Consider the following 25601-nt stretch of genomic DNA (forward strand, 5'->3'; position numbering starts at 1 on the left):
TGGTCAGTCCAGTGAAAGGGCAGTTGGCCAACAGCAAGACACCAAAAAGACAAATAAAATCTAATAAATCCAGTAAAATCCCTTTTTTAGGGCTGGATAAAATACCATTTTCACATACGGTTTTCCACTCCTTTGGATGCAGGTAAGGATGTACCAGATGAGCTTTGCTCTCGGTTCGGCAATCATCATTATACACCTGCACGTAGTCGGCAAGAGAAACATTGTCCACGTCACCACGGCCTTCTTCAAGGAGTCCCTCTCCACCAGATTCTGCACCCGTTCTTGCCCGGTTTCACTGGCTCGATGCTAGGGGACTACCGGTTTGTCGAGTTGTTCTTCCATGCCTCGTGAGGAACGGACTCAATTATTGAAGCTTCTAAAGCCTCCCAAGTTCAATAGGAAGATGGATGAAGATGTCGTCACCAACTAGACCCGCATTGGCGAGTCGCGACTACCCAATGGTTCCAATGTCTTTCAGCTCTATTTGGTGCATATGGCTTTGACAGGTACCACCCTCTTGTGGTGGGAAGACCACCTTAAGCACCACTCTGTAACTTGCTAGGATGATTACCGCAAGGCAATCTTGAAGCAGTTTATTCCTTTGGCCTATCACCATGAACTAAAGCGGCAATGGGAGCACTTTGCCTAGAAGTAGGGTGAGCAAGTAGCCGACTACCAAGCACGGTTCCGGAAGCTTATGCTCATGTTCCCTAGGACCGTGCGGTCGAAGCAAGTTCAACGCTTTGTGTAACATGCAATTGGTATGATCGTGTAACGCCCAGCAAGGCCACCTTTATACCTTTATGTTAGTCAGCATGAAGTAGTCCACTTTAATCTTTATTCACAGGAGAGAGAGCTATAGAGACAGAGTGTAGAGTCGACACCAGATTGGGTCCCAATTACCAACTTAAGGCCCCCTCCTGCAAGCAGGAGTATGTGCTTTATCACTTTGGAGAACTTCTTTACAACGCAGAAAACCTACTAAAGACAATTGACTGAGGATTGCCAAACGCAAGGACGATGTAGACCAAACATCGTCTGAACCATCAAACGGACTGAAGACAACTGTGAAAGCCACTTCGGAAGCCTTAATGCACACCCAAATCTGTTGAGAGAGATGCAAGAATGAAGGCTGAATGCTGAATAAGACTTCGGGATGCCTTGGACTCAAGCACAATGAAGTGCTAGGCTGTAGATATGTATGCACACGCTAAAAGACTAGGCACACATAACTCTGCTATTGTTTGAATGCCCAATTATGTGAGAATGAGAAGATATATGCTTGGAACTGAATCGCTACTTATATATCCTCATATGCTGCTGGTCGGTTTTCCTTTCTGCTGTCGGCCAGTTTATTTGCTCACACTTGCTGATAATTAGCATTAAATGCTGCATGCCATGCTATCACTTCACATGTGGGACTGGCTGTCCTCGCTATTGGCTGACAGGCCTATATGGGCTGCCAATTGGCTGCTGGCCATGTTGGCTTTTTGGTAGCATTAGGTGGCCCTTGGTTGACATCCACTTTAGGTGGCCTTTTGACTGCCAAGTGCAAGGCACCTAGGCTGGCCCCTTGGGCTGGCCTAAAGCCTTGACTATCCTTGCTACTCAATGCTTCTACACGCTTGCTATCTATGCCTATGCTAGGGTGACCTACATGAACTGATTGTTCTCCAAGTGGGTTTTAAGTGCCTCAAAGAAAGTGAAGCAAATAGAAAACACAGATGTAGGCCCAGGTACAAAACCTGTAAATGCTGGAAACTGATGTTTATTGCTGAAATCTGAGCACGAGGGAAGCCCGTAGGTGCTGTACAATGGTAAGAAGCAGAAGCAGCTGCTAATGACCTCAACTGAATGCTGAAAAATGAGATTAACTAGGGGAAAGGGAGTCAACCCTTATATATTCCCCCAGAATGCTGGTCGGCCAACTGTAGCAAGCCGACAGCAAGACATTAGCATAAAATGCTACAAAAAATGCCTTAAAATATCCAAAAAATGGTAGAAAAATGATGAATAATCTCTGCTGAGATATGCCAATGCAAGGCCTCATAAATGCCCAATACAAGCATGAAAAAGGTGATGTAGACCCTCTGGAAATGATATAATCCAACACCTCCTCTTCAGTGCAAGAGGGGCGGTCCAATACTAGCACGCTGAAGTAACCGGTCTCAAATCCACTCTAACTCTGAATAAGATCTATGCATCTGTTTCATCCAGTCCCCAATCCGTTCCTGCCCTGTCTCTGAACACCGTCTTGGTCTTCATTCAGTCTGGCACTCTCACTCCACCCCTTGGAGGATCATCCTCCCTTGGAACCGTTGCCCGAAAGCCTTTCCTGGCTCACAGGACTGCCATCCCCTTTGGGCTTTGTGGAACACCACCAACCAACCTCCTCGGAGCTCTTCCCGGTCTTGTGTTCCTTGCCTTGGGCTTTGTACTTGTGCACTTTCCTATACCTTGGACCTGTACACCTTCATATGGGACTGAATCAGGGTTTAGCCTTGCTAAGCCTGATGCTCTGATACCAATGTTACTTGTGGAAGCTCTAAGAGTCTTCTTTCAGCCCTAAACACCATCTAGAACATGCTGATGCAAAAACGCAAACAGAAGGGAGAGAGAGAGAGAGAGAGAGAGAGAGAGCTGGAAATTCAGTATTTCATATGGTACAAAAAGGTACATCTGTCTGGGCAGCCCTTCGCTGCCTCCCATGAAAAGGTGAAACACCTAAACAAATCCTAGTTCTATGACCCAGCCAACAAGGGGCTGAATGATCAAAACGATGAGCAATTATGCCTATTTATAGGCCTGAAAATAACCATGTGAACTGGCCGACCAGCTCCTAGACACTAATCATGTGCTGCAGCCGCCTAAATCCTCCACTTCTGTGTACTGACCGACAGCACCCATGTCCCCTACTGGTCTACTCTCCTTGCCAAAACAGCAACCAATGCTCCAATTCTGTGTCTCTAGTGAGTCTTTATCATGTTGCCTCCAGGATAAGCCCTGAGATTAGCATGTACATGTGTGTGCACATGACAGCAGCGAGCCTCAGTATGACCTGTCCTGCCACAATAATCACATTCATTGCTTTTGTCCTTGGATTCCTTAGAATCCTGTTTACCCTTGCCTTTGCCTCTGTTTTTGTTGTTGTTGTTGTTGTTGTTGTTGTTGTTGTTGTTCCCTTTTCCGCCTTTGCCTTTGCCCTTGTCAGAGGCAACAAAAGCAGACTCCGACTTGCCTTTTCCGCGAAGCATGCACTTGTCGTGGAGATAACTCACGACTTCCTCAAAAGGGGTCTAAGGATCACGAAAATAAATATTATCCCTGAAAGAATCAAAGGAAGTAGGCAACTTACCAAGAAGTTTATGGATGGGATTGTTGATGGTGCTCCCGTACTCCTCAAGTTGCAACTTGATACGAGAGAACTCTCCAATCTTCTCAATCAAGTTATCTGACTCAGTGATGGTAAGCTTCTCCATATCTGACTCCAATTTGGCAATCTCAAGGTCGAAACTCCCCCATACCTCCTCTGGATCTCTGTCCACATCTAATGAGCATTGCTCCGGGAGGAGACAAACTGTGCCTGTATGGATGGAGTTATGCAATGGATGATGATAAGACAAGCCCGAGCATCCAATATGCTTCTCAAAGCAGGGTCCACCAAGTGAGGTGTGGAGATAGCCATCCACACACCGGCTCCTTCCAGCAACAACTGAGTGTGGAAAGACCAAGTATGATGGTTGGTTGTTGTAAGCTTCATGGAGTCACTGACTTGGGGAGGATTGTAGGATGGTACGTGGGAAGGGGTGGGAGCAAGACCTAGATGAGAGAAACTCAAAGAGGAAAGATTGGGAATAGGAACCACCTGTGGAGTGGCGGGAGCAGAGGATCCAGGCTGTGATGGTGCTAGAGAATCAACAGGAGAAGGAGCAGTAGTAGAGAAACCTCGTGAAGCCATGTCCTCTAACAAGAAACCTTCTCTAAAGAAAGGGGCTGAAAAAAATCAGCAAGTCCTCCTCTCAGGCTGTGCACAGCCAAAAGAAAGGGAGGGAGGGTGGAAAACTGAAAGGAGAGAAAGAAGATCTCTCCAAGATGTAGTTCCCTGTCCTCAGCACCTAGAAGAGGGCTTCAGCAATCCAGCAATCTTTGTTGAAAATTCAGAAATACAACAGTCTCAAGTGTCAGATGAAGAAAAACGCAGCACTCTTGAGGAAGCCTCTGCTCCCGGAAGAAAACACAGCACCTTCTACGCTGAAATCTGCAGAAAATGCAGCAAATTGTCGAAGCCTCTGCTCCAAAACAGAAAACGCAGCTCTCTTCTGCTCACAGGTCAGCGTTTTTTTCTCTGATACCATGAAAGAAAGTGAAGCAAATAGAAAACACAGATGTAGGCCCAGGTACAAGACCTGTAAATGTTGCTGAAATCTGAGCACGAGGGAAGCCCGTAGGTGCTGTACAATGGTAAGAAGCAGAAGCAGATGCTAATAACCTCAACTAAATGTTGAAAAATGAGATGAACTAGGGGAAAGGGAGTTAGCCCTTATATATTCCCCCAGGATGCTGGTTGGCCAGTTGTAGCAAGCCGATAGCAAGACAGTAGCATAAAATGCTACAAAAATGCCTAAAAATACCTAAAAAATGGTAGAAAAATGATGAATAATCTTTGCTGAGATATGCCAATGCAGGGCCTCATAAATGGCCAATACAAGCATGAGAAAGGTGATGTAGACCCTCTGGAGATGATATAATCCAACAGTGTCAGACTCTCACAACTAAGGCTTGGAAAGACCTATGTAGCTCGTGCCTAACATGTCCCTAGACTAGGGCTCACAATGGGGTCACGGCATACAAAAAATAATCCTAAAAAGGTATTAATGTAGCATTGAAGATGACCCAATGTGTCGCATGGCACCTCAACGCATGGGTGCATGTGACATTCCCTCCTACTTAGCTTGGCAGTAGTTGCATGGCCTTGAAGTAGTCCGCCGATGTCTGTGGGTACTCTGAAGAATTCCTCCTCGAGCCAAACGACTTCATGAGTGCCTCAGTCTTTGAATTTGGTGTGAAATTGTCTGAGTCTTCGACCAAAACCATGGTTCCACTTGTGAAGGAGAATCTACTCGGACTCCATAACCTCTGCTTGGCCGACCACTTCAGCCTGCTGCTCATCCACCTCTTGCAAAGATGGTCCAACATAAGGCTTCAACCATGAGACGTGGAAGACATAATGTGTTGTTGTCCAACTGTTTGGTAATATCAACTTCATGGAGACATGACTGAGCTTCTTTACAATAGGAAATAGGCCAAAGCTTCAAAAAGAGAGCATGGGACAACGCTTGCCCACTTGCTTTAACCATTGCTTCACGATTCAGAGAAATACCCAATCTTCCTCCTTGTAGTTGACGTCTCGTTGGCTTGCCTCATATAGGCTTCCTGTGCCTTGGCTAGGCGCTCCTCCAGGGACTCAATAATCTCTGAAAATGTTTGTGGTCTTGTTCACCTCCAACGATGGTGACACCATCCTCATAAGAAGAGACGAGAAACAGCGACCAAATGCTGCCTCATATGGAGTCCTGCCAATACTAGATGAATGAGTGTCATTTAGGATAGCCTGGATCAAAGAAAGATACTATTCCCATTTCGATTGCTTGTCATTACAATAGGATTTGAGAATCAAAGGCCAATTGATTATAAATTTATGTCTAATCATCTCTGTGGATGAAATGCACTAGTAGACAACTGCAACGTAATCCCAAAGTTATCAAATAACGCCTTTCTCCAAGGTACTGTTGATGCCATGAAGAAGTGCCTATCTTTTCTCCCTCAGTACATATACCCAATTTTTGTAGAACAACTAGCCATCTTGAATAGTATAATGGCCCGGTTTTGAACAGAGGACCAAATTATATGGAGTCCCAAATTCATCACAATCCGCATATTGTGCCTTCATACTATCCATATCTTTGCCTTGAATTTCCACCACCCTCGACTCCTACATGGTGGATTTCCGACTGAGAGCATCAGCAACAAGGTTAGTCTTGCCAAGAACATACTCAATCATACCTCCAAACTGTTGAAAGATTTGGCTCCACCTGGCTTGCCTATCACTCCATTGGGCACTAGGCATGGTCTACGACCATTTAAGTGCCTGGTGTTCAGTCTTCATAGCGAATTCCCCCCCATAAAGGAAAGGTTTCCAATGCTTGCCAGTTGTGATCACCTCTAATAGCTCCTTGTCATATAGCAAATAATTCTTCTTGATGGCATTCAGCTAGCGGCTTTAATAAGCCACTCATCTGCCATCTTGCTATAAAACACCCCCAATGGCAAGATTACTAATGTCCATAATAACCTCAAATGGGTCATCTCCATGATACCAGTTTAAGAATTGGTGCTTCTGAGGCCACTTTCTTCATGCAAGGCCTCGAGAGCCTTGTCCGTAAACGGACCCTTTTTGACGACACGTCTTCACTCCCTTGAGCAAACTTGTGAGAGGTGTTGCAAGGTCGAAAAACTTGTCCATATGGATACGTAGACCTAGCAAAGACCCACAAATGATCTGATCTCTTGTGCAATCTTGGGATATCCCAATCCAATATAGTCTGCACCCTTTTAGGGTCAAGACGAATACCGGAAGCACTAATCACGTATCACAGATAATAGACCTCTAATAGGCCAAATGTGCTCTTCTTTTCATCGATGTAGCACTCATTGTCCCACAAAAGTTGCAAGACCTTCTACACATCTCGCTCATGCTGCTCTACAATGGCAAAAAAGATAAGTATATCATCCAAAAAGATAAATACACACTTTCCAGTGAGCTCCATGAACACTCGAGACATCATTTTATTGAACATCGCTAGTGTATTGGTGAGACCAAATGGCATCACGACGAACTCATAATGACCACGCTCAATCCGAAAAGCCATCTTTGGAATGTTAGCTGTAAAAATCCAAACACGTTTTGGAAAATCCGAAAAGTATGCCCTTTCCAGTCAATATCCGCGTGAAATTTGTGAAACCACCGAATCCCTAGGATTATGTCTACTCCTACAAGAGGGGACAGCCATGAAATCTCGCACAAATTCTATACCTTGGATGACTAACTTAGCACTACAAGCCTCAAACTTAATAACCGTGGTCATTCCGGTGCTAAAACCTTCAACCTTTTTATCCACCGAAGTGAGTGGAAAACGGACCCGCCAAGCAGCCTGTTCCCTGATCACATCGTCCGTGTTGTCACTGTCAAACAAGACAACAACTCTCTCGCCACCTATGTAGCCAACGGTCTTGAGCAAGTCCTGGGTGCCCTTTTGCTCATCCTTGAGCTCCCGACTGACAATGGCACCAATCATGGGATTTGAAGAACTAGTGGCATCCCGGGTGGTTTATGTGGAAGCCTGGCTCACCATTGAAGTGGTCAAGACCAATGTTGTGGTCTGGACAAGGAGTTTCTTAGGGCACGCTCTAGAAGTATTGGTTCTGCTCATTGTGGCTCACCTTGCCATCGATCTTGCTTGCTTGCGCTTTCTATTCTAGAGTAAGTTTTGGCGCATTAGTTGAGTTCTTAAAGCGAGAGGCTCCCATTCTCTGTCCTAGGAAGACCCCACTTGGTTCTGGCACTTGCAGTCGGCAGGCGTTGCCTTGGGCGCTCTGGGTTGAGAAGTCTTGGGCTTTCCACTGCTGTACTTCATCTCGGCACTTTGCGCGAGCACTAGTGTCCATTCGAAGGTCGATGGTTCAAACATACGCACGTCCCATTGGATTTGTGTGTCTAAACCATAAAGGAATTGCCCTTTCTTGTCCTCCTTTCATTTTTGCAACTGCAAAGCCAAGTGAGTGACTGTTCGCAAATTGGAGGACCAGTTGCGCATTTTGGCACAATCCCCTGAACTCATCCTCGAGCCGCTAAGGCTAATAATTCATAGGTGACATTTTTGCCTCTCAGCCAATTTTGTCACCGATCTCAAGAAACCGCTTCTTGAGATCGGTGACAAATTGGTCCCATTCATAGGTAGCAACCCCAAATTCGAAATTGGCCTGGGCCCAATGAGTCCACCAAGATATAGCTTCATCCTCCATGTAGCAACTAGCTAAAACAACTTTCTCCACATCTGACTTTCTACCAACAACAAAGCAAGATTCAACCCGATGAATCCAAGAATACAAAGTTGTGGGATTGAGTTTACCATTATACTTACTAAAATTCACCTTCTCATGAAAATGAGTCAGAGGAAGTCGCCGTACCACCCTCACGTCAAGAGCTGCAAGGAAACGCTCGTGTTTCGCATGTCGTCTTTGGTCCTCTTGCATAGCAAAGTGCACTGATGCATGTATCCAAAGCTCAAACTCCCATACCTGTAAGTCACGTAGCCCAGGATTGCTACGTTAACTCCGCAACGGAGTTAGTCGAAGTAAAGATCTCGGAACGGATCGAGGTGAAAACTGGTGGAGGGACTCCCTTTCTCTCTCTAGGTGAAGAGGAATCTAGAAGAGGTAGCCGCTTCTCCAAGGCCTAAATCAAAGTCTTTTGCTATAGAAGTAACAATCTCTTCCGGGATCTGGTGTTCTCTCTCATCATCGAATTTCGCCATAGTGGGAGTCGTCAAGTTTTTCCCTGATCGCAGATAAACCATCCACTGTGTGTGTGGGAGACATTTCCGGTCACTTCCGGAGGCTACAAACCAACCATCCTTCAAGGAACAGGAGACACACCGAACCAAGGAGTGCTATCGACGCCTGAAAACCAACCACACAAGCGAAAAAAATATTCTTTCTTTTTTCTTTGGCTAAATTTCTTTACCAAAAGGCAAAGCTCTGATACCACTCAAACATGCGGACGCTTACAAACGAGGATTATACTTTCATATACCATCATAAGGCCAAATGAATCTGAACTTACAAATAATTTTAAAAGAAAGAAGAGAATCACTAAAAACAAACAATCAAAAATAGGAAAGCTTAATATAGAACACCGAGAAGAAATAATAATAATAATAATAATAAACTTGCAAAACTAGACAAATACATAACTAAACACTTTCAGCCCTTGGTTCTTGACGATGAATAGCACATTGTAGAGAGAGAGAGAGAGAGAGAGAGAGAGAGAGAGAGAGAGACAAATGCACAGTATTGGGTCCCAAACACCCCCCCACCACGGATGCGTATTTGCTTTATTGAATGAATAGAATGATTGACTTATGGCCGTAAAAAGCTTATATAGCGCCTCCACATGCTAGTTGACCTGCTATTAGGCTGTCTCCTGCTTGTTGGCCAGATTTCATGCTGTCGGCCTTTTTATATAGGCCCACAACAGGTTGGTCTTGATGACTATGCAAGTGCCTCTCACATATGTGTCTAGGCTGCCTAGCCAACTAGATAAGTCTGTCCGATTGGGGCCTTTTCAAGGCTGGCTGACTAGGCCTTCCATGCTTGGCTGCCTAGAGCCTGATACCCTAATTTTGGTGTTGCTAGTTACCATCTAGCATGGGTTCACACACACCAACCTACTGATTCCTATCTACTAGTGTGCCTGTGCATTTGGCTAGAGGCCTAACAAATGACCGGTACAACCTCTACATCAATCCAGAGGGTGACAAATGCGCGGGACATGCACACCTCACCATGACCCTCTACAGTGGTGGATCCCTAGCTAACTTGTCCTAGACAGGGGCTCACAAGGGGCCAATTACCGCTCTAAGACTTGCACTTGCTCTACAGATATGGCCTCATGGCATCCAAGCATGGATGCACATGACACATACGGTACCTAGGGTGACCATCACTATCTCCTACAGACTTTTCGCTTCCACTTTTCATGTGTATATGTGCTAGATTTTAGGGGATGCCCTATGCATTTTCCACGACAATACTAAACATATTGTTTCATCAATGGTCTCATGGACCATTTCAGCCCTCTCACAAACAAAAACAAGCCCATCACCTCTCTCTCTCTCTCTCTCTCTCTCTCTCTCTCTCTCTCTTTTCGTAATAGAAGATATATTACCAAAATTACTTTACAAATGGCCACATGGCCGCCATGTGATGTACTAGCTTTCCCTCACTAATTACTCCGAACCACAGGTGTAGCTCGGAGTACCCTCATCCAATATATAGCCGTGTCATTCTCCACCAAATGAGCCGACCGCCACAATAGTAGTCCTTTTGTACGGCCTATGTGAGCTATAATACCAACTTTTACATCAAATATGAAGGCATTCCTAGTTAACCAGACATGCCACAAACCTGTCCACCTGAAAAAACAAAAGAAAACTGAATGTTCTAGATTATCTGGCCCATTCGGAATCTTGTACGACCTATGTGAGCTGTAATACCAACTTTTGCATCAAATATGAAGGCATTCCTAGTTAACCAGACATTCCACAAACCTGTCCACCTGAAAAAATGAAAGAAAACTGAATGTTCTGGGTTATCCAGCCCATTCGGAATCTTGCCAAAAATCCAGTCTTTAACCTTTACGGGCATATCTGTCAGAGAGTACCAGCAAAGCGGCGTATATGTCAACTATGTCAGCTAGAGCCAAAGACAGAGGAGCACTACATCTGCCGATGCCCCGTGTACTATGAGATTAGAGGGAGGTTCCATTGCCTTTTCAGAGAGGGGTTCGGCCCCCTTGCCAAAGTGATGGACTGTAGTGACCAAAGATGCCTAGGACTTTTTCTACTAGAGATACGCCATCATAGAGACTCTCATACATGGAGTAGCGCACACGGGTCCTGTGCAGAGACAGCTTACTGATTTCTTTGGGAGCACCACTTCAGCACAGTAGAGGCAGACAGCCGCATCCACATCCAGAGGGGTCACTCTTGGGCATGCCTCTCAGCTATGTCAGGATAGACGCCCTAGACCTCGGGGTATCCATAGCAAATCCAGATGGCATGGGAGGATTAGAGAGAGCATTGCAAATCACCAGCAGATACCCTCCAGGCAGTTCACCCCGGAGGAGCTTGTCTTCATGCTTCAGCGAGCTATGAGGGATTTCATCCACTGAGGACCCGTCTATGCGCTCACACATTCATGAGCCTCCCACGCCCAGAGATGTCTCTGAGTGGACACTTTCGTCCCCCCTTAGTAGCTTCCCATGTTCCCCATTTTCCCATGTTATTGTTGATTTATAGATCTTTAGATCTTTTCTCACTTTTTTCTGTTACACACCACTAACATTTGTAGTTCATCTGACCAGATTATTGTAACTTTTGGTCTCACAGGTCATTTTGGCCTTTCGAAGACATTAATACAGATTTTTCTTATATTTCCCTCTCTCTCTCTCTCTCTCTCTCTCTCTCTCTCTCTCTCTCTCACACACACACACACACACCAGTTATGCATATTTTGCGCATGCATGCTTGCCCCACACCCATGTGCATAGATTAAGGTTAGGAAAAAATCAGAAAAAATAAAACACAAATGAATCAGTTTTAAGCAAATGCTCACCAGCTTTCTTGGCAGCCCGAAACAAAAGCTCTTCAATCAGATGTTGAGCAGGGTCACCCTCAGGGAATTTCTCCATGAACCACTCCACATGGGAAACTACTTCTTGGTTGCTGAAGTATTGATATAGACCATCTGAGGACAATAACAGAAAGCGATCATCGGGACCAAGCCTGTGATGGTGTAAGGCAGGTGCACAGCTGACATATGGAGCAGAACCGACATAATCAATCTGAAACATTTTCAGTATGGCACTATTCCACCTGGGCTGCATTGTACAAACAAAAATGTCTTGTGAGATAATAACTACAATTTCATGTCTAAAAACAGGTAAACTGGTCAGAACATCAAGATACTAAACGTGAAGCTGTGATCAGATATGCTTGACACGCAAAAGCCTCACTCGCATTAAAAGCACAAAACACCATTTTCAAGAAACACTATGTAAAGCATGCATTGAGGTAGAGGAATTGATTGTCAAAGTAATCATCGTTTAATGGAATACAACATCTATATTCAAAATGAAAAGATGTTTTCATAGAGGATAAACAGGGAGTCGCGTGCACAGCTGTGGACATGGCTAATCTCAGATTTAATGCCTGATTTAGGTAGCAGCAGTCAAAGAGTATATTTAGGGCACTAGCGGGCTCAGAAGCAGGTCCACAAACATCACTCAGGCTCAGCCTCTAACCAGCCCACACACAGACGTGTTTGGCCATCGCTTTGTTATTCTAAAGCATCAGGAAGCTGGACGCCAGCATATATTCCGAAGTGGGTATCATCAGGGCTAGCATATTAGCATTTTTATGAGTGGTGGACAAAGGGAAACTGGCCGACTGGTGGATATATGGAGCCTATAAAAACAAAAAACAAAAAACTCTTTTGACTAGCAATCAAATGTTGGACCTCACACTAACAAACCCACTGGTAAGAAAGCAACCGGAAAGCAACCAGGATACTGATACAAAAAATTTAAAGAGTGTTCTTGATAACCTTCTTCAAGAAGCCAGCACCAAAAGCCCTTGTCACTTTCAATCTCCCCTTCACACGGTCATTGAGAATGCACATGTTGTCATCAGGATGCTCGGCCTTGATTCTGCAGACTTCCTATGAGAAAGTACAACACCCAGTCAGCAGCCACCACTAGTAAGGTAAGCCTAACACGAACATTGCAATATGCTTAAAACAAACGCTTGAGCTTGATTGCTTGATTTTTTCAGGATGGCAAGCACCCTAGTTTCAGCATCTCTTCCCAAACTAATACATTACAGCTAGACATGTAAAGTCACATTTTGTCCTACAAAATCAAGAAAACAGCCAATGAGGTGATAGCTCAAGTCGTAAAGGTGTTGTCTAGGACCAAGAGGTCCTGGGTTCAAAACCCCACAACTTCCTCGGCGGTATCACCTTCGGGTGAGTATGGGCGGTGAGAAACAATAACTACGGGAGAATCTTGGGCATAAGGCTAGTTGGAAAAAAAATAATAGGAATCAAGAAAACAACTGACCTCTTCAATGCTTGTGCTGTGATCTGTTGAAAGCTGCAATGCGTTCAATGAAGTGCTTGATGCTGGAGGCCCCGTACTAGTTGCCAATCTTGAGGCTTCAGTGGCAGTGGGACTCTCCTCTGAAATACGTTCAAGATCCTGTCGAGTAGTGACATCTCTTGCCCCGTTCCTCTTTGTATTGTCAGCATTACAAGAAGAGAGCACATGGTGCTCATATCTTCTTTGTTGTGCAACAATGGCTCGGCTGTCACCTACATTTAGGACATACACATCTTTATCTTTCATCAATGCAACCAAAATGCATGAACCCATGAGAGCTAGTTCAGGATTCTCCTCCAAAGCATGATCAGCCATATCTAGGTATGCTCCTTCTGTCACTTCAAGTGCCCGGGCTAAAGCTCTCAGTACAGCATCATGGTCAGCTTCACCCTGCCTCCATAATTTGAACTCACCTTGGTTTAAATCCTCCCTGTCTGACTCCTTCCACTCATTTAGAGAGTCGTATCTTTGGGGGAGGAACTTTCTGTGGCTCTCTTTGTTCTTGATTTGTCTATGCCTAGAAAAGGGCCTCATGAAAGACTTGCCACTCCACGCCATAGAGACGCTCTCTGCCCTACGACTGATGTTCATGTCTATCGAGTTGTTCTTAAATTTCACCTCTTCAGTACCAAAAGCCTCCTCGGTGCCACTTCTACTATCACTAGCCCTCTCAACAGGACCATTATCAGCTTGGGAGCCTGTTGTGCCCCTTCCATCAATGCTGTGATTGCAACTTAGCCTCTCCTGCTGAAAGTTCTCAAAATTCATTGCTTTCTGAGGAGAGACATCCATGTTCTCCCTCTTGATCACTGGCTGAGGCATTGGAGATTCCCGGCTCTGGTATTTCATTCGAGCACCACTTGTAGAGTTAGCGACCTCATCCTCTGTGTTATCGAGATACTCTTTCAAGGTGCGAGTGTGCACATGGTTGCCATTCTTGGTGGGCCTTGAAGAACAGCCTTCAGAATGCCGACTATCAGATTCAGCTCTCTCTGTATGAATATTTGGCTCACCATTGTCAGGGCTGTGAACCACAACACGGGAACTGCCCTCATCGTTCTCATCTGAAAGCTTGCTTTGATCAGAACCTTCTTTCATATCCCAAAGAAGCCCTTGCAGCTCCCTGTAGACTGCTCTATACAGGTTTCTCATGAGGAAATCAGGGGCATCCGGGCCATTGAAGCCATCATAGATTCCAACAAAAAGCCATCCATGATCCTCAGATACGACAACATGAACGCGATCTTCACCGGCCTTACCTTGTGCCCATTGAAGGTTGTGATTCTCAATGGGATCGGCATCAGAGGAAGCATACCTGAGCTCAGAAGGTGAGTCATAGAGGACGGCTGGTTCTTTGGCCCCGTTGCGGAGGTGCCGCCACACAAACTGCCGGACAGGAGCAACAAGGGATCTCTGTGTGCGGGCTAGGGTTGAAGAGATGGTTCTAGTGAGGGCTCCTTTGACAGGCTTGCCTACAGAGCTGAAGAGGCGGGAGATGCTTCGTCTTCTTCTGGTGCGCCTGTAGTGATAAGGCCCTGCAAGAGGGGCAGAGAAGTGGCTACGATCTGCAGTGGTGGTGTCGATGGGACCGGACATGTAGCCTCGCTCCAGAGGGCCGGACATGAAGCCTCGCTCCAAAGGGCCGGACATGAGGGCTCGCTGCTGCTGCTCTACAGGACCGGACAAGAAGCTCCGTTCTTGCAAAGGGCCGGACATAGGGCCGGAGAACGTTGCTGAGATCGGACCTGAGAAGGTGACCCCCCTTGGCACTGGTTGGAGCGGCAGAGATGTGAAGGAGGCCGTGCTTTCAAAGGCGGCATGGCGATCGTCCGGCACGTTTGTAAAGGAGTGGAACTGCTCGTGACTGAGTATGGTGCGGGGGGTGGAGGTGTTTGCGCTCACAGAGGCGCCGGAGATGGATTTGAAGGCGGCGGTGTCGGCAGGATTTCTGTCGATGGTGACCGATCGGAAGGAGGAGCAGCGGGCGTCCGAGTCAGAGGGCAGAACAGCGGCCGCGTATCTGTCAGAGTGGGAAGGGGAGAGGTGCGGAAACTCAAGAGGCGGGCGGACGTAGCAGAAAGAGTGGCCGAGGCCTTCGTCGAGAGGCTCTGAGAAGAAAACTGCCACACGGTCACGGTCGTGAGAAACGGGCACGAAGCAGCCAACGACGCGCGACACGCTATTCCCCATGGCACATCTCGGAAAGAAGCCGATGCTTCTTGAGCTCGAATTTGGGAAGGGGGGTGATGCTGCATGCACTGAATGGAGAGGGGGAAATGGTTGGCAAGGAGGAGGACCAGAGGGCGGTTATTGGCGACTCTTCAAAACAGCGGGATCAGGAGGGTAGAGACAGAAGAAGTTGAAGAGGAGCAGGAGCATCGTCATCATCGAGCTACTGCGAACAACGGCTGTTCTGTGCAGACCAAAATGGGGGCCAGCAAACGGAAGGCAGCGGGCAAGGGGAAGGGGGAGAAAGGAGGGGGGGGGGGGGGGGGGGGGGGGGGGGGGGGGGCAGTCGTGTTGCCAAGAGACCTCACCTCACACACCTCTCTTTCTCTCTCTCTCTCTCTCTCTCACACACTCACTCCCGTGTCTGCTTGTGAGGTGCAGGTGTAGCTGCCTTGCCTCTGCTGCTGCTGCTGCAGCGGCGTGTGCGTGTGTGTGCGTGCGCGCGCTCTCTTTAGCCCGGACCCCACCCAATGCGACCAAAGTCGTCCTTGAAGAGCGAGTGTATGACGGGAGCGAGGCCCTGTTTGTCAACTGGCAATTTGAAGCAAAGGATCTTTACTCTTGATCTGCCCTCTTTAAAAACATTTAGCCCCTGGCCCCCTTTCAAAATAGAGAGTTTCAATCCACCCTCTTTGCAGCTACGCTGGACTCTTGAGCCTTTACTTTCTAAGGTCAAAATGCCCCTCTGCCACCTGCATCTCACCTGCTGATTCTTCGCAGAAGTCTACGCAGTGGGTTGGTTGATTAAATATGGAAGGGACGCCAAACAACTTACAAAAAGCCTATAGAGCTAGCAAGGGCCCCAATTTTTCAAATGTCAAAATCTTAGCCAATGCATCTTGGAAGTTTCCTCCCGTTCCTAGAGCTTGTTCACACACTCCGATCAAGGGCTCGTCTAATAGCCCATAACTTGTTCGATTTTCAAAAAACCCTCCAAAATGATGGGAGAAGGAAAATTTCCTCCTCAAAAGTTTCAAGATTTAGCTATAATTAGAACAAAGTGTGAAAAAAACACTTGTTCAAAGTTACAATCTCATCTTCAATCCATGATGAAAAGGATTGATATAAGGCTCGGTAAGGTAAGCTGAGAGTCCAATGTACACACCCTTGTGTGCATGCAATCATACATAGCACAACAATAAATTACCTTCCTCCTAGTATGCATCTCTTATGTATCCTTGAGGAGAGCAAAGGATTTCATTGCCACATCAAAAAACACATTGGCCTTAACGACACAAAGGATACACCCTAGCTTTGTTGAAGAGATTAAAGAACATGCAACAACCCAACAAGGCTTTACTATGCACGAGGGTGTCCATTCAACCCTTCTAAATAAGGTAATAACTTAATAGATTAGACTTTAGGGCCATTTTACATAAGAAGATGATAACATGATAAATTTGAGTATGTGGCCATTTTAAATAAGGTAATAGCATAATAAATTTGAGTTTGTGGCCATTTAAGATGTTAAATATGAGGGATCAATTGATATCACCGCAATCGTTAACTTTATATTTCACAATGTTGGCCAAAGCCTATAATTTTTAGCCTCGAAAGGCCAAGAAGCAATTCGTTGTGAAAAAGATATGTTATGGATCCTTTACACAATGCCCTTACCACCAGGACAATTGATAGGACAATCCTTTTTACCACATGATGATTAGTGAAAAAACATATACTTTTAGACTTGTGTTTCTCTTTATAAACATGGAATTCTATCCACGATGTACCTCTCCCTTCACCACATTGCCAAGACATGCCTATTTTTTAAACACTTTAGTCAAAAGTTCATCATTACTTTAGATATTATTATTTTTATGGATAGGATGAGTCCTTTGTAAAATATCATTTATGCCCTTTGTCAAGTGACCAAGAAAAGGACAAAGTTGCATATTCTTGTGCCACCTTTCTTAAACTTATACATTATATAACTTTCAATGCCCCACCCCCTTATGTAATGTGCCTTTTCTACCCTTCTACATAAATTTCGAGGTAGTCTTGATAATTAACATCCCAAATAAGCACACAAAGCTGCCATCAACACACCTAATAACATCTTTGACATGTCAACACCCCTCTCATCTCAAAGTCCTACATGTTTTTGAGAATGAAGTAGGTGTCTCCTAATCCCTCCCATACATGTGGATGAACATTTTGGGAAATATTGAGAACCTAGGTTTTATTAAATGTTTGCAACATGATGCATGAATGTTGCCTTAATAAGCTATCATCGTGTACATTACATTGTTTTTCTTAGGCAAATAAAATGTTTCGTTGGATGAGTTTCCTCTTGTTTTCTGAATTTTGACTTCCAACCAAATCAATTCATTGCTCATGTGATTTTGAAAAAGAAGTTGATTACACTTCCATTCTCTTGTGGATTGGAGATTTCAATAACACTAGGTAAAGTCATTACCATCCACAAAGCTACTAATCTACATCATCTTATTCTCTTTTGGATCTACAAAGCTATTGATCTAAGCCATTACTATCTATTAGACAAGTGCACACTAACAAGGGGCACTTTAAAAACATCAAACCATGCACTACAAAAATAACATCAGTGTTTTGGAAAATTCAATGAATAATATAATGACATGGAGAGTTGTGCCAAATACTAAAAGTTTTTATGGGAAACAAAGTGCACACAATACATGGAAGATGTGCACCTATGACTTCTACCCATATATACTCTCTCAAACTAGTGCATTGCTCACATAAATTAGTAACCATACCTCAACAATCTAATGTTTTGAAACCATACATAATCTCTCAAATTAGTGCATTGCTCACATAAATTAGGGGGCATATGTTATAACTATACTAGTGCATTGCTCACGTGAATTGGGGGGCATATATTATAACTATACTAGTGCATTGCTCACATGAATTGGGGGGCATATATTATAACTATACTAGTGCATTGCTAACAAGAATTGGGGGCATATATTATAACTATACTAGTGCATTGCTCACATAAATTGGGGGGGCATATATATAACTATAGGCTATGACAACTTATAGATTATACCTCTTAATGTACCTCATATAAACTAGTCATAAAGTTGGGAGATGGCTTTATCATGGCTAGGGAATACTTGTGCTTCCAAGTTTCAAATTTAAAAAAACTCATTATGTTGGCATAATTAGGTGCACCAATTGGCACGATAATATTGTAAGTTGCTATTAATTTATAATTTGTGATGTTTCTCCAATCATCCTTTCCATCCTAGTTTCTTGTATCCTTCCTTCATTCTTTTGTGAATATGAAAAATTACCTTGTCAATAATGTAAGTGGCAAAGAACAAAATGCTACAAGTGATTTGTTTTGCATCCGTATTTTATACAAAGGACAGTACAAAAATTTTGACTTCTAAGATGCATGTCATGTTCTTTTTCCTATTTCATAGTTATTTTTAAAAAAAGATAGTATAGTGAGAATCTCAAAAGTCATCCAAGATCTAAATTGCACTTTGAGTGCCTCACCTTTCTTCCACATCATATATGTCTTTCATGCATCTTTTTTTGCACAAGAGAGCACATTCAACCCTCAAAAGACATGCAATTCAATTGATTACATCAAGTAGAAATCATATTGGTTACATTGAAAGCAACGAATGAAAAGTCAAAACAAAGAAACCAAGTCAATAAGTATCGAGTAGTGTGCAATAGAGATATAATATTAGCTCATGCAATTCATTGTTTAGTGGGAATCAGTTGTTACAATGGCAAAGTAAGGAACTCGTGGGATGCAACATCACTTACACTGGCACATTTTCACTCATTTCTTATTAGTCTACATTAGCTATTGCCAGAGTAGCACTGGTAGTCGATCCTCACTCAAGAGAGAACATTTATTAAGTGAGAAATTTATGCTTATGAAAAGGAGGCATTAAATATACATTGATCCTAAAGGCTCCTTTTTCTTTGCAAAGGCTTAGCTATCAAAACTCACGATCAATGTTGATGAAATTAACACTAATACAATTGAAATAATCCATTAAAAAAATCATATATATTTGGATTTTTTGGCGTAGCATAAGATGAGATAAGCTGGGATGAGGAGGAGGAAGAAGCAACAACAGAAGAATACGAAGAAGAAGAGACATTAATGATTAAACCATTACAAAATCTCTTTGAGCCTCTTATTGGAATCACTTCTCGTCTCTTGGTCTTTCCTAGTCTCTCTTCACATCTTTGCTAGTCCTTAAACAATAGTAATTGTTTAAAATAGCAAATGCACATGCTTTAAAAATCTATGACCTTAATTTTAGAGAGGTTCGTGATACTTGATTAACCCATCTAATTTACTATGGTCTTAGGTATAGTAAGCTATATATAATGATAAATTTACTCATAAATTCTTCCAAACAATTTCTCCTTATAGCTCCTTTTTGGTCCTGAGGACATTGTGAGACTTGCGGGTCAGTCTCATCACAGGTGTGTTTCAACCATCAAGGGCTATGATTGGATGATATTGTATAAATATTTATATTTCTATATTTTCTTGATGCAACCTTTGATAGTGTATGTGCTTTGTTGTAAATGATGGTCATTTATCTTTTTTTTAAAATCAAGAGTGTTCTCCTTTTTGAACATTGATGGCAAGAGAACGTTTGCAAATTAATGCTGCTTGTTTGTTCTACCCAATTAAGTGGGGAAGGAGATTAAGAGTATATACCTAACTTCTGAGTAAAGCTTCCCTTCTTACAAAGGAACCGATCTCCCTTAAAAAGCAAAAAGGTAAGCCTTGAACTTTTAACCTCTTGTTTGCAACAAGACATGAACTCTATCACTAGGCTGCATAACCACATTGTTTATATTTGCATATTGCAAGCATATGAGTTGTCTTTTGCTTGATACCTTTATTAGCATATGCTTTATTTATTGCTATATTGCTTTTTTTTAAAATGTGTGTCTTTTGTTGGGTTGGTTTTCATAGCCTTAGTAATACATAAAAAGCCTTTGTATGAGTAAGTTTATCTTTGTTACCAACTTCTCTTCTAATTATATAATTCATTACTTTCATCCTACCACACATAATGGGGTACGTCAAAGGTGTTCATGAAAGAATTTACTACTCTTCAAACAAGAATAACATGGCGATCTTCAAGATATCGTATGCGTACCGCTATCAAAGTATGCATACCAAAACCACATGCAACCCCTAAATGCTCTTCGAGTGTTTTCATGCCTCCTTTTGTGCAAGGGTCCATCAAAGCATACATACCAGAACCACATGCAACCCTTGAATGCTCTATGAGTGTTTTAATGCCTCCTTTTGTGCGAGGGTCCGTCAACTCGTAGAGCGAATTTTTAGGATGCAACCTTTGAGGGTGGTCCTTGATGATCTTTGAAGTTTTGTGTTTGGGGTAAAAGGCAGAGATGTCCGTTTCTTTTTTATGGATGCAGTTCTAAGTTAATACAAGTGTCTTTAAAATTAAAGAAAAAGGAAAAAAGAAAAGAAGAAGTAGAAGGTTTTTGTGTTTGGGAATTCACCGATCTTGCATGGGAAAGGACCCTTTCGGGGCGGTTTCAGATTCTGATGACGGACGGACAGACACAAAATGCGGAAAAAGGTGTGAAACGCTTTACGAGAGGGATCTCTCTGTGTCTTTTCAAAATGTGGGGTGCCCTTTTTCAAGTGTGCAGGCCGCTTCTGCGTGACGCAGGTTGGGGCGTCTGACCTCCGCTCAGGAACCTCGTGCTTCGTGAAAGGCAAGGAAAGGAGACCGAAAGAAAGCATAAGATAAGCTGCAGAAAGCTAGGCGCACAGGGAGAACGTCTTCATCTTTCCCCATCGCCAGAAAGCCAACCTTGATAAAAGCAGACATGGGGTTGACCATCCCACGCCCCTCAGGATCCCTCTCTTCCTCGTGCAGCGACCCGGTCTTCTGCACTATAGAATTACGCATGCGTCCAGCACTCCCTTCCACATTATAGGTACAAAAAGCATGGTTCAACTTTTAGTTGGTTTCCACTTTATGAATCTTAAAAAATTAACCCTGGTTTAGCGTATGTCTTTTTGTACAACCCGTTGAGATTCTTTTTATTTAAGAAAAATCAATAATAATTATATATATAAACTTGAAAGATGTCCAAAAATGCTGAATGATTTTTCATATATTTTAGTTATAAAACCCGCATATTGTAAAGACTTTGAAACAAAAACCGGATAAATTTCTTATTTTGATTCTCCGAAAAATATGTTTTTCTTGAACACTGATTATTATTAACATCGGCACGGTCCTTGCGCCCGTTTCCATGCCAAAGTCCAATGGCCAACCAGCTTTCAGTTGATTTCTTTTGGAGTGGCTCCAGACTAACAACCTTTATTAAAAAAAAGCCTAGTGCACATGCACATTAGTCTAGGTAACATCAGTATCCATGTTAAATGGTTGTCAACAAAATTGGTAGGCTGAGGGGGAAATTTTTCAAAAACCATGAGTTGCGAGCTCAGCCTATGTGTTGAGCTCACAACCAATCACTCCTTTGCTTTGAACATCCATACCCACCAATATGTCAAGATGCCTCTCGTGGCGGGGAAACCAGCCCATAGTTGAGGTTGCAAAATCATGCTTCAAATGTTTTCAAATTAGTTGAAAAAGTACCTCCATTTTTGGCATGCCATGCCTTTGTAGAAGGCAACCTAGATGGTTCTTTTCTTTTTTTTATTCCCCAAGAAACTATTTTGCATTTTGCTTAGGGAATTCTCAAAAAAGAGAAGAAAAGCAAAATTAAAAAATCATCTTTAAAATGTTGCTCTCTCTCTCTCTCTCTCTCTCTCTCTCTCTCTCTCTCACACACACACACACACACACACACACGCACCCACCCACACACGCTTACACATGTACACATGCTCATGCACATGCACACACGCGCGCACACACACACATACACACAAAGTAGCAACAACAACAAAAGTTAGCTCACGCGTGGACACACACACACACACATAGAGCAACAATAACAACAAAAGTTGACCTCTTATCAAGAAACACTTCTCTTATTTCTCACCCTAAAAAGAAACACTTCTATAGAGAAATCCTTCTCTTATTTCTCTTTTTGGCCCACTACCAATGTGACCCTTTTTAATTACTCATAGGATGTCTCACATATGCAAGTCTTAACATTGATCGTCTAAAAAGGCCATGAAAATGGCTAAAGTCTTAAAATGGAATCAAGGGTAATATACTTAAGCAAGAGGAAGATGATAACAAAAGATTATAAAAGTGCTCTATTGCATCTGTTTGTGGCAAAATGGCCACATTTTAAAGACTATGAACTTTTAATAATGTCAACTTTGAGGTTAAGGGTAAAAACATAATATCTTAAATTGGGAAAAGGTAAACATGGGTCATTTACAAATATTTAGAGTACACATCATAGGAAAACACAATTTTAAAGGTTTTATGGCTTTATATAATTCTTTTATTCTACTTCTATGTGTTAAGAATAATTTCCTAGAAGAGTTTGTTGAGACATCACTATTTAATATGTATGCATTTTAATACAAAAGCCTTAAAAGCTACACAATTTCCTTAAAATAGTAGGGTTATGGACCACTTGTAGCTCCAACCTATGTATGGCAACATGAGAAAGACCAAAGAATTCCTTCCGTAAATTTTGGAAACATAGACGCATATAGAGTATTCTCTTTTGTCATTATTTTAGGTGAACATCATTATTGATGTTCATAAAACAAGCTCTACCATTACTCTACCTTAATAGTGCATGATTGGTTTGTGTTTGGAGGAAGAGTTTACCCTCCTCTCTTAAGAAGGACATCTCAACCACTACCATCAATAAATGGACTTATCGCTACCATCTCAACCACTACCATCAATAAATGGACTTATCGCTAATTTAGAAAATAGAGTCCTTTATCATCAAGTATTTGGTTTCTATATTTTTATAGTCGAATAGATTCTATCAATTAATTTCTCAAGGCATGAACTACTCTTTTTAGTAAATGGAGAAATAAAGTTGTTTGCAGAGGAATTATAGCACACTTTAAGTTTGTCAACCTTAGAACATCACCAAATATCTATCAAGGAAATCATTGACTTCACACGAGATTTAAGAGCATCTCTCTCTCTCTCTCTCTCTCTCTCTCTCTCTCAATCCATGCACATAATAAAGCACTCCTTCTTTTTGTTTTGAAAAAAGTTTCTCTTCATTTCTTGAAAATGTGACTACATGCATTACCCATGATTTATCTCATGTTTGTTTTGCTAGCAATACTTAATGTGTCACTCTTGAAATTATGTGGCATTTAAGTAGATATTCTTGCAACAATTTTGCATACATTACATTCCAACTGTGCACTTCTGTGGGTATTTTTTTTAATGAGATTGGTCATCTAACTACAAGACGCACAATTATAATCCTTGAGTTCAACCCTAATTACTCTACCATATCACATGTCCTAAAAAAAGGGAAATGAGGAATTAAAGATAGGTCCAACCTACATGTTTTTGGACATTTAAGTAGATATTCTTACAACAATTTTGCATACATTACATTACAACTGTGCACTTATGTGGGTATTTTTTTTTAATGAGATTGGTCATCTAACTACAAGACGCATAGTTATAACCCTTGAGTTCACCTCTAATTACTCTACCATATCACATGTCCTAAAAAAAGGGAAATGGGGAATTAAAGATAGGTCCAATGTACATGTTTTTTGACTATGAGCACACTCTCATGTGATATGTCCTAAAAAAAGGGAAATGGGGAATTAAAGATAGTCCAACCTACAGTTTTTGGACTATGAGCACACTCTCATGTGCATGTTGGTAATGCCATATGTTTTTCGTCATGATATTCTAGGTCACAATTTGAGCTTAATTAATAAATTATAACTCTAAGTTCTCCAAGAAAATGTTGATGTGTACACCTTATGTAAATCAGGTGTGTGAAGCTAGTAGATTTTAATAGTGCTCTTTAATCGATCAAAATTCTTTGAGCAATTAAACTACTTCCCTTGATGCTTTTTTTTCTCTCTTACAAAAATAAATCATTATGTATGATACAAAGTCATGAAACCATAGATTTCTTGCACCTTGATTTTCATCTCAAAGTCAAGTACTAGATAATCATTAAGTCATGCCTCACTCAATTAATGTCAATTCTATTTAGGAAGATAATCACATATAAGGATCACCATTATGGCCATGCTCAACCTCACTATTTATGAATTCCAATGACTGGCAGTGACTCCTTTTCTTATTCTTCTTTGAGTTGATTGATTTAAGATTGAAAGCATGAAGGTTTTGGTACATAATTATGTTATTTGGCCACTAACAAATAATCTCATTAACTAGGTATGAAAATCAAATTGACATTCAAGAGAAAAAGTAGAATCAAGCACATCAAAAGAAATGAATATGCATGTTTTGAATTGCTCTTTAGTCCCCGGATTGGTTATTTAGACTCTTTCACCCTTGAATTGGTAATTTAGATGCTTCATATAACATAAAATATCTCAAGTGATAGATGCTAGTCTAAAAGGTCAAGAATGCTTTTAGAATGGCTAAGTACACAATGATTCAGCTTCTAACATTATAAAACATCCCTTTCTAAGTTATGATACCATATGTAGCAACCCTACCTACTCCAACTATAATTCAATCCTTACTAGAAGCAAATATGCAATTCATGACAAGACGTTCTCTCCAATTTAGAACATAGAAAACATAAAGTCTCATAAACAATATTCCTTCAAATAAATAATTTTAAATTAATAAAAAATATGTATCATTATCTTTTCATTAAATATAAAGAATAATAAGTGTGTAAATTCAATATTATAAATTTTAAATAGGAGCCATTGGATTAATTTGAAGTGTTAATTTTATTTTTACGCCAAATCTTATATGCTATTTTGGGTTGGTTCCTTTTTTTAGTTGCACTCTTTTCATGATCATACTTATAAGGGAGGTAGTTTACATGATTGTCTTATGCAAGGGTTCTATGTATCACCATGCTAGTATAGCATTGAGACATTGAGACATTGAGTGGGGCATGATGGATAGATATTGATGCCATCATCACAAATATGAGGTTTAGTTTTCTATAACACACCTTCAATGTGCGCATGCAAGTGCACAAGGCCCATCTTGGAAAACACATAGTTACCTGAGACTCAATAAGGGAAAATTCCTCCTCCACAACTATGAGAGGTTGCGTGGTTTACTAAGAGTGCATTGAACATGATCACTTTCTTCTTCATCAAAAATCATGTTTACAACTAGAACATTTAAAACAACATTCTAACTTGTGCCTATGATCACGCTTAGTTTTCTATTTGCTTTGAATTGTAGTAATTTACTCTTGCATTATGGGTGCTGCCACGGTAAATCAACCA

General features: G+C 42.1%; 1 protein-coding gene across 2 annotated transcripts in view; it reads right to left on the reverse strand.

Moving 5' to 3' along the window:
• The window catches only part of LOC147622809 (putative protein phosphatase 2C 4), a 28454-nt gene extending 12769 nt beyond the window's left edge, over positions 1 to 15685 (reverse strand). The window contains exons 1-4 of one of the 2 annotated variants that reach the window (XR_015269519.1): positions 12959 to 15646; positions 12445 to 12558; positions 11455 to 11719; positions 8202 to 8739 (exon numbers count right to left, since the gene is read on the reverse strand). Coding sequence is in view for 1 of the 2 variants with exons in the window: in XM_086822462.1 (XP_086678588.1) it covers positions 11455 to 11719; positions 12445 to 12558; positions 12959 to 15187 (2608 nt within the window). In the remaining variant the exon portion in view is untranslated. Of the gene's footprint in view, positions 1 to 8201; positions 8740 to 11454; positions 11720 to 12444; positions 12559 to 12958 lie in introns of both variants that reach the window. The other variant, XM_086822462.1, reaches the window with a different exon arrangement.
• Between the last annotated feature and the right edge of the window lie 9916 nt (positions 15686 to 25601).

Source organism: Cibotium barometz, chromosome 28 (genome assembly GCF_041138505.1).
Source record: "Cibotium barometz isolate CiBa-2024 chromosome 28, ASM4113850v1, whole genome shotgun sequence".
Classification (NCBI taxonomy): domain Eukaryota; kingdom Viridiplantae; phylum Streptophyta; class Polypodiopsida; order Cyatheales; family Cibotiaceae; genus Cibotium; species Cibotium barometz.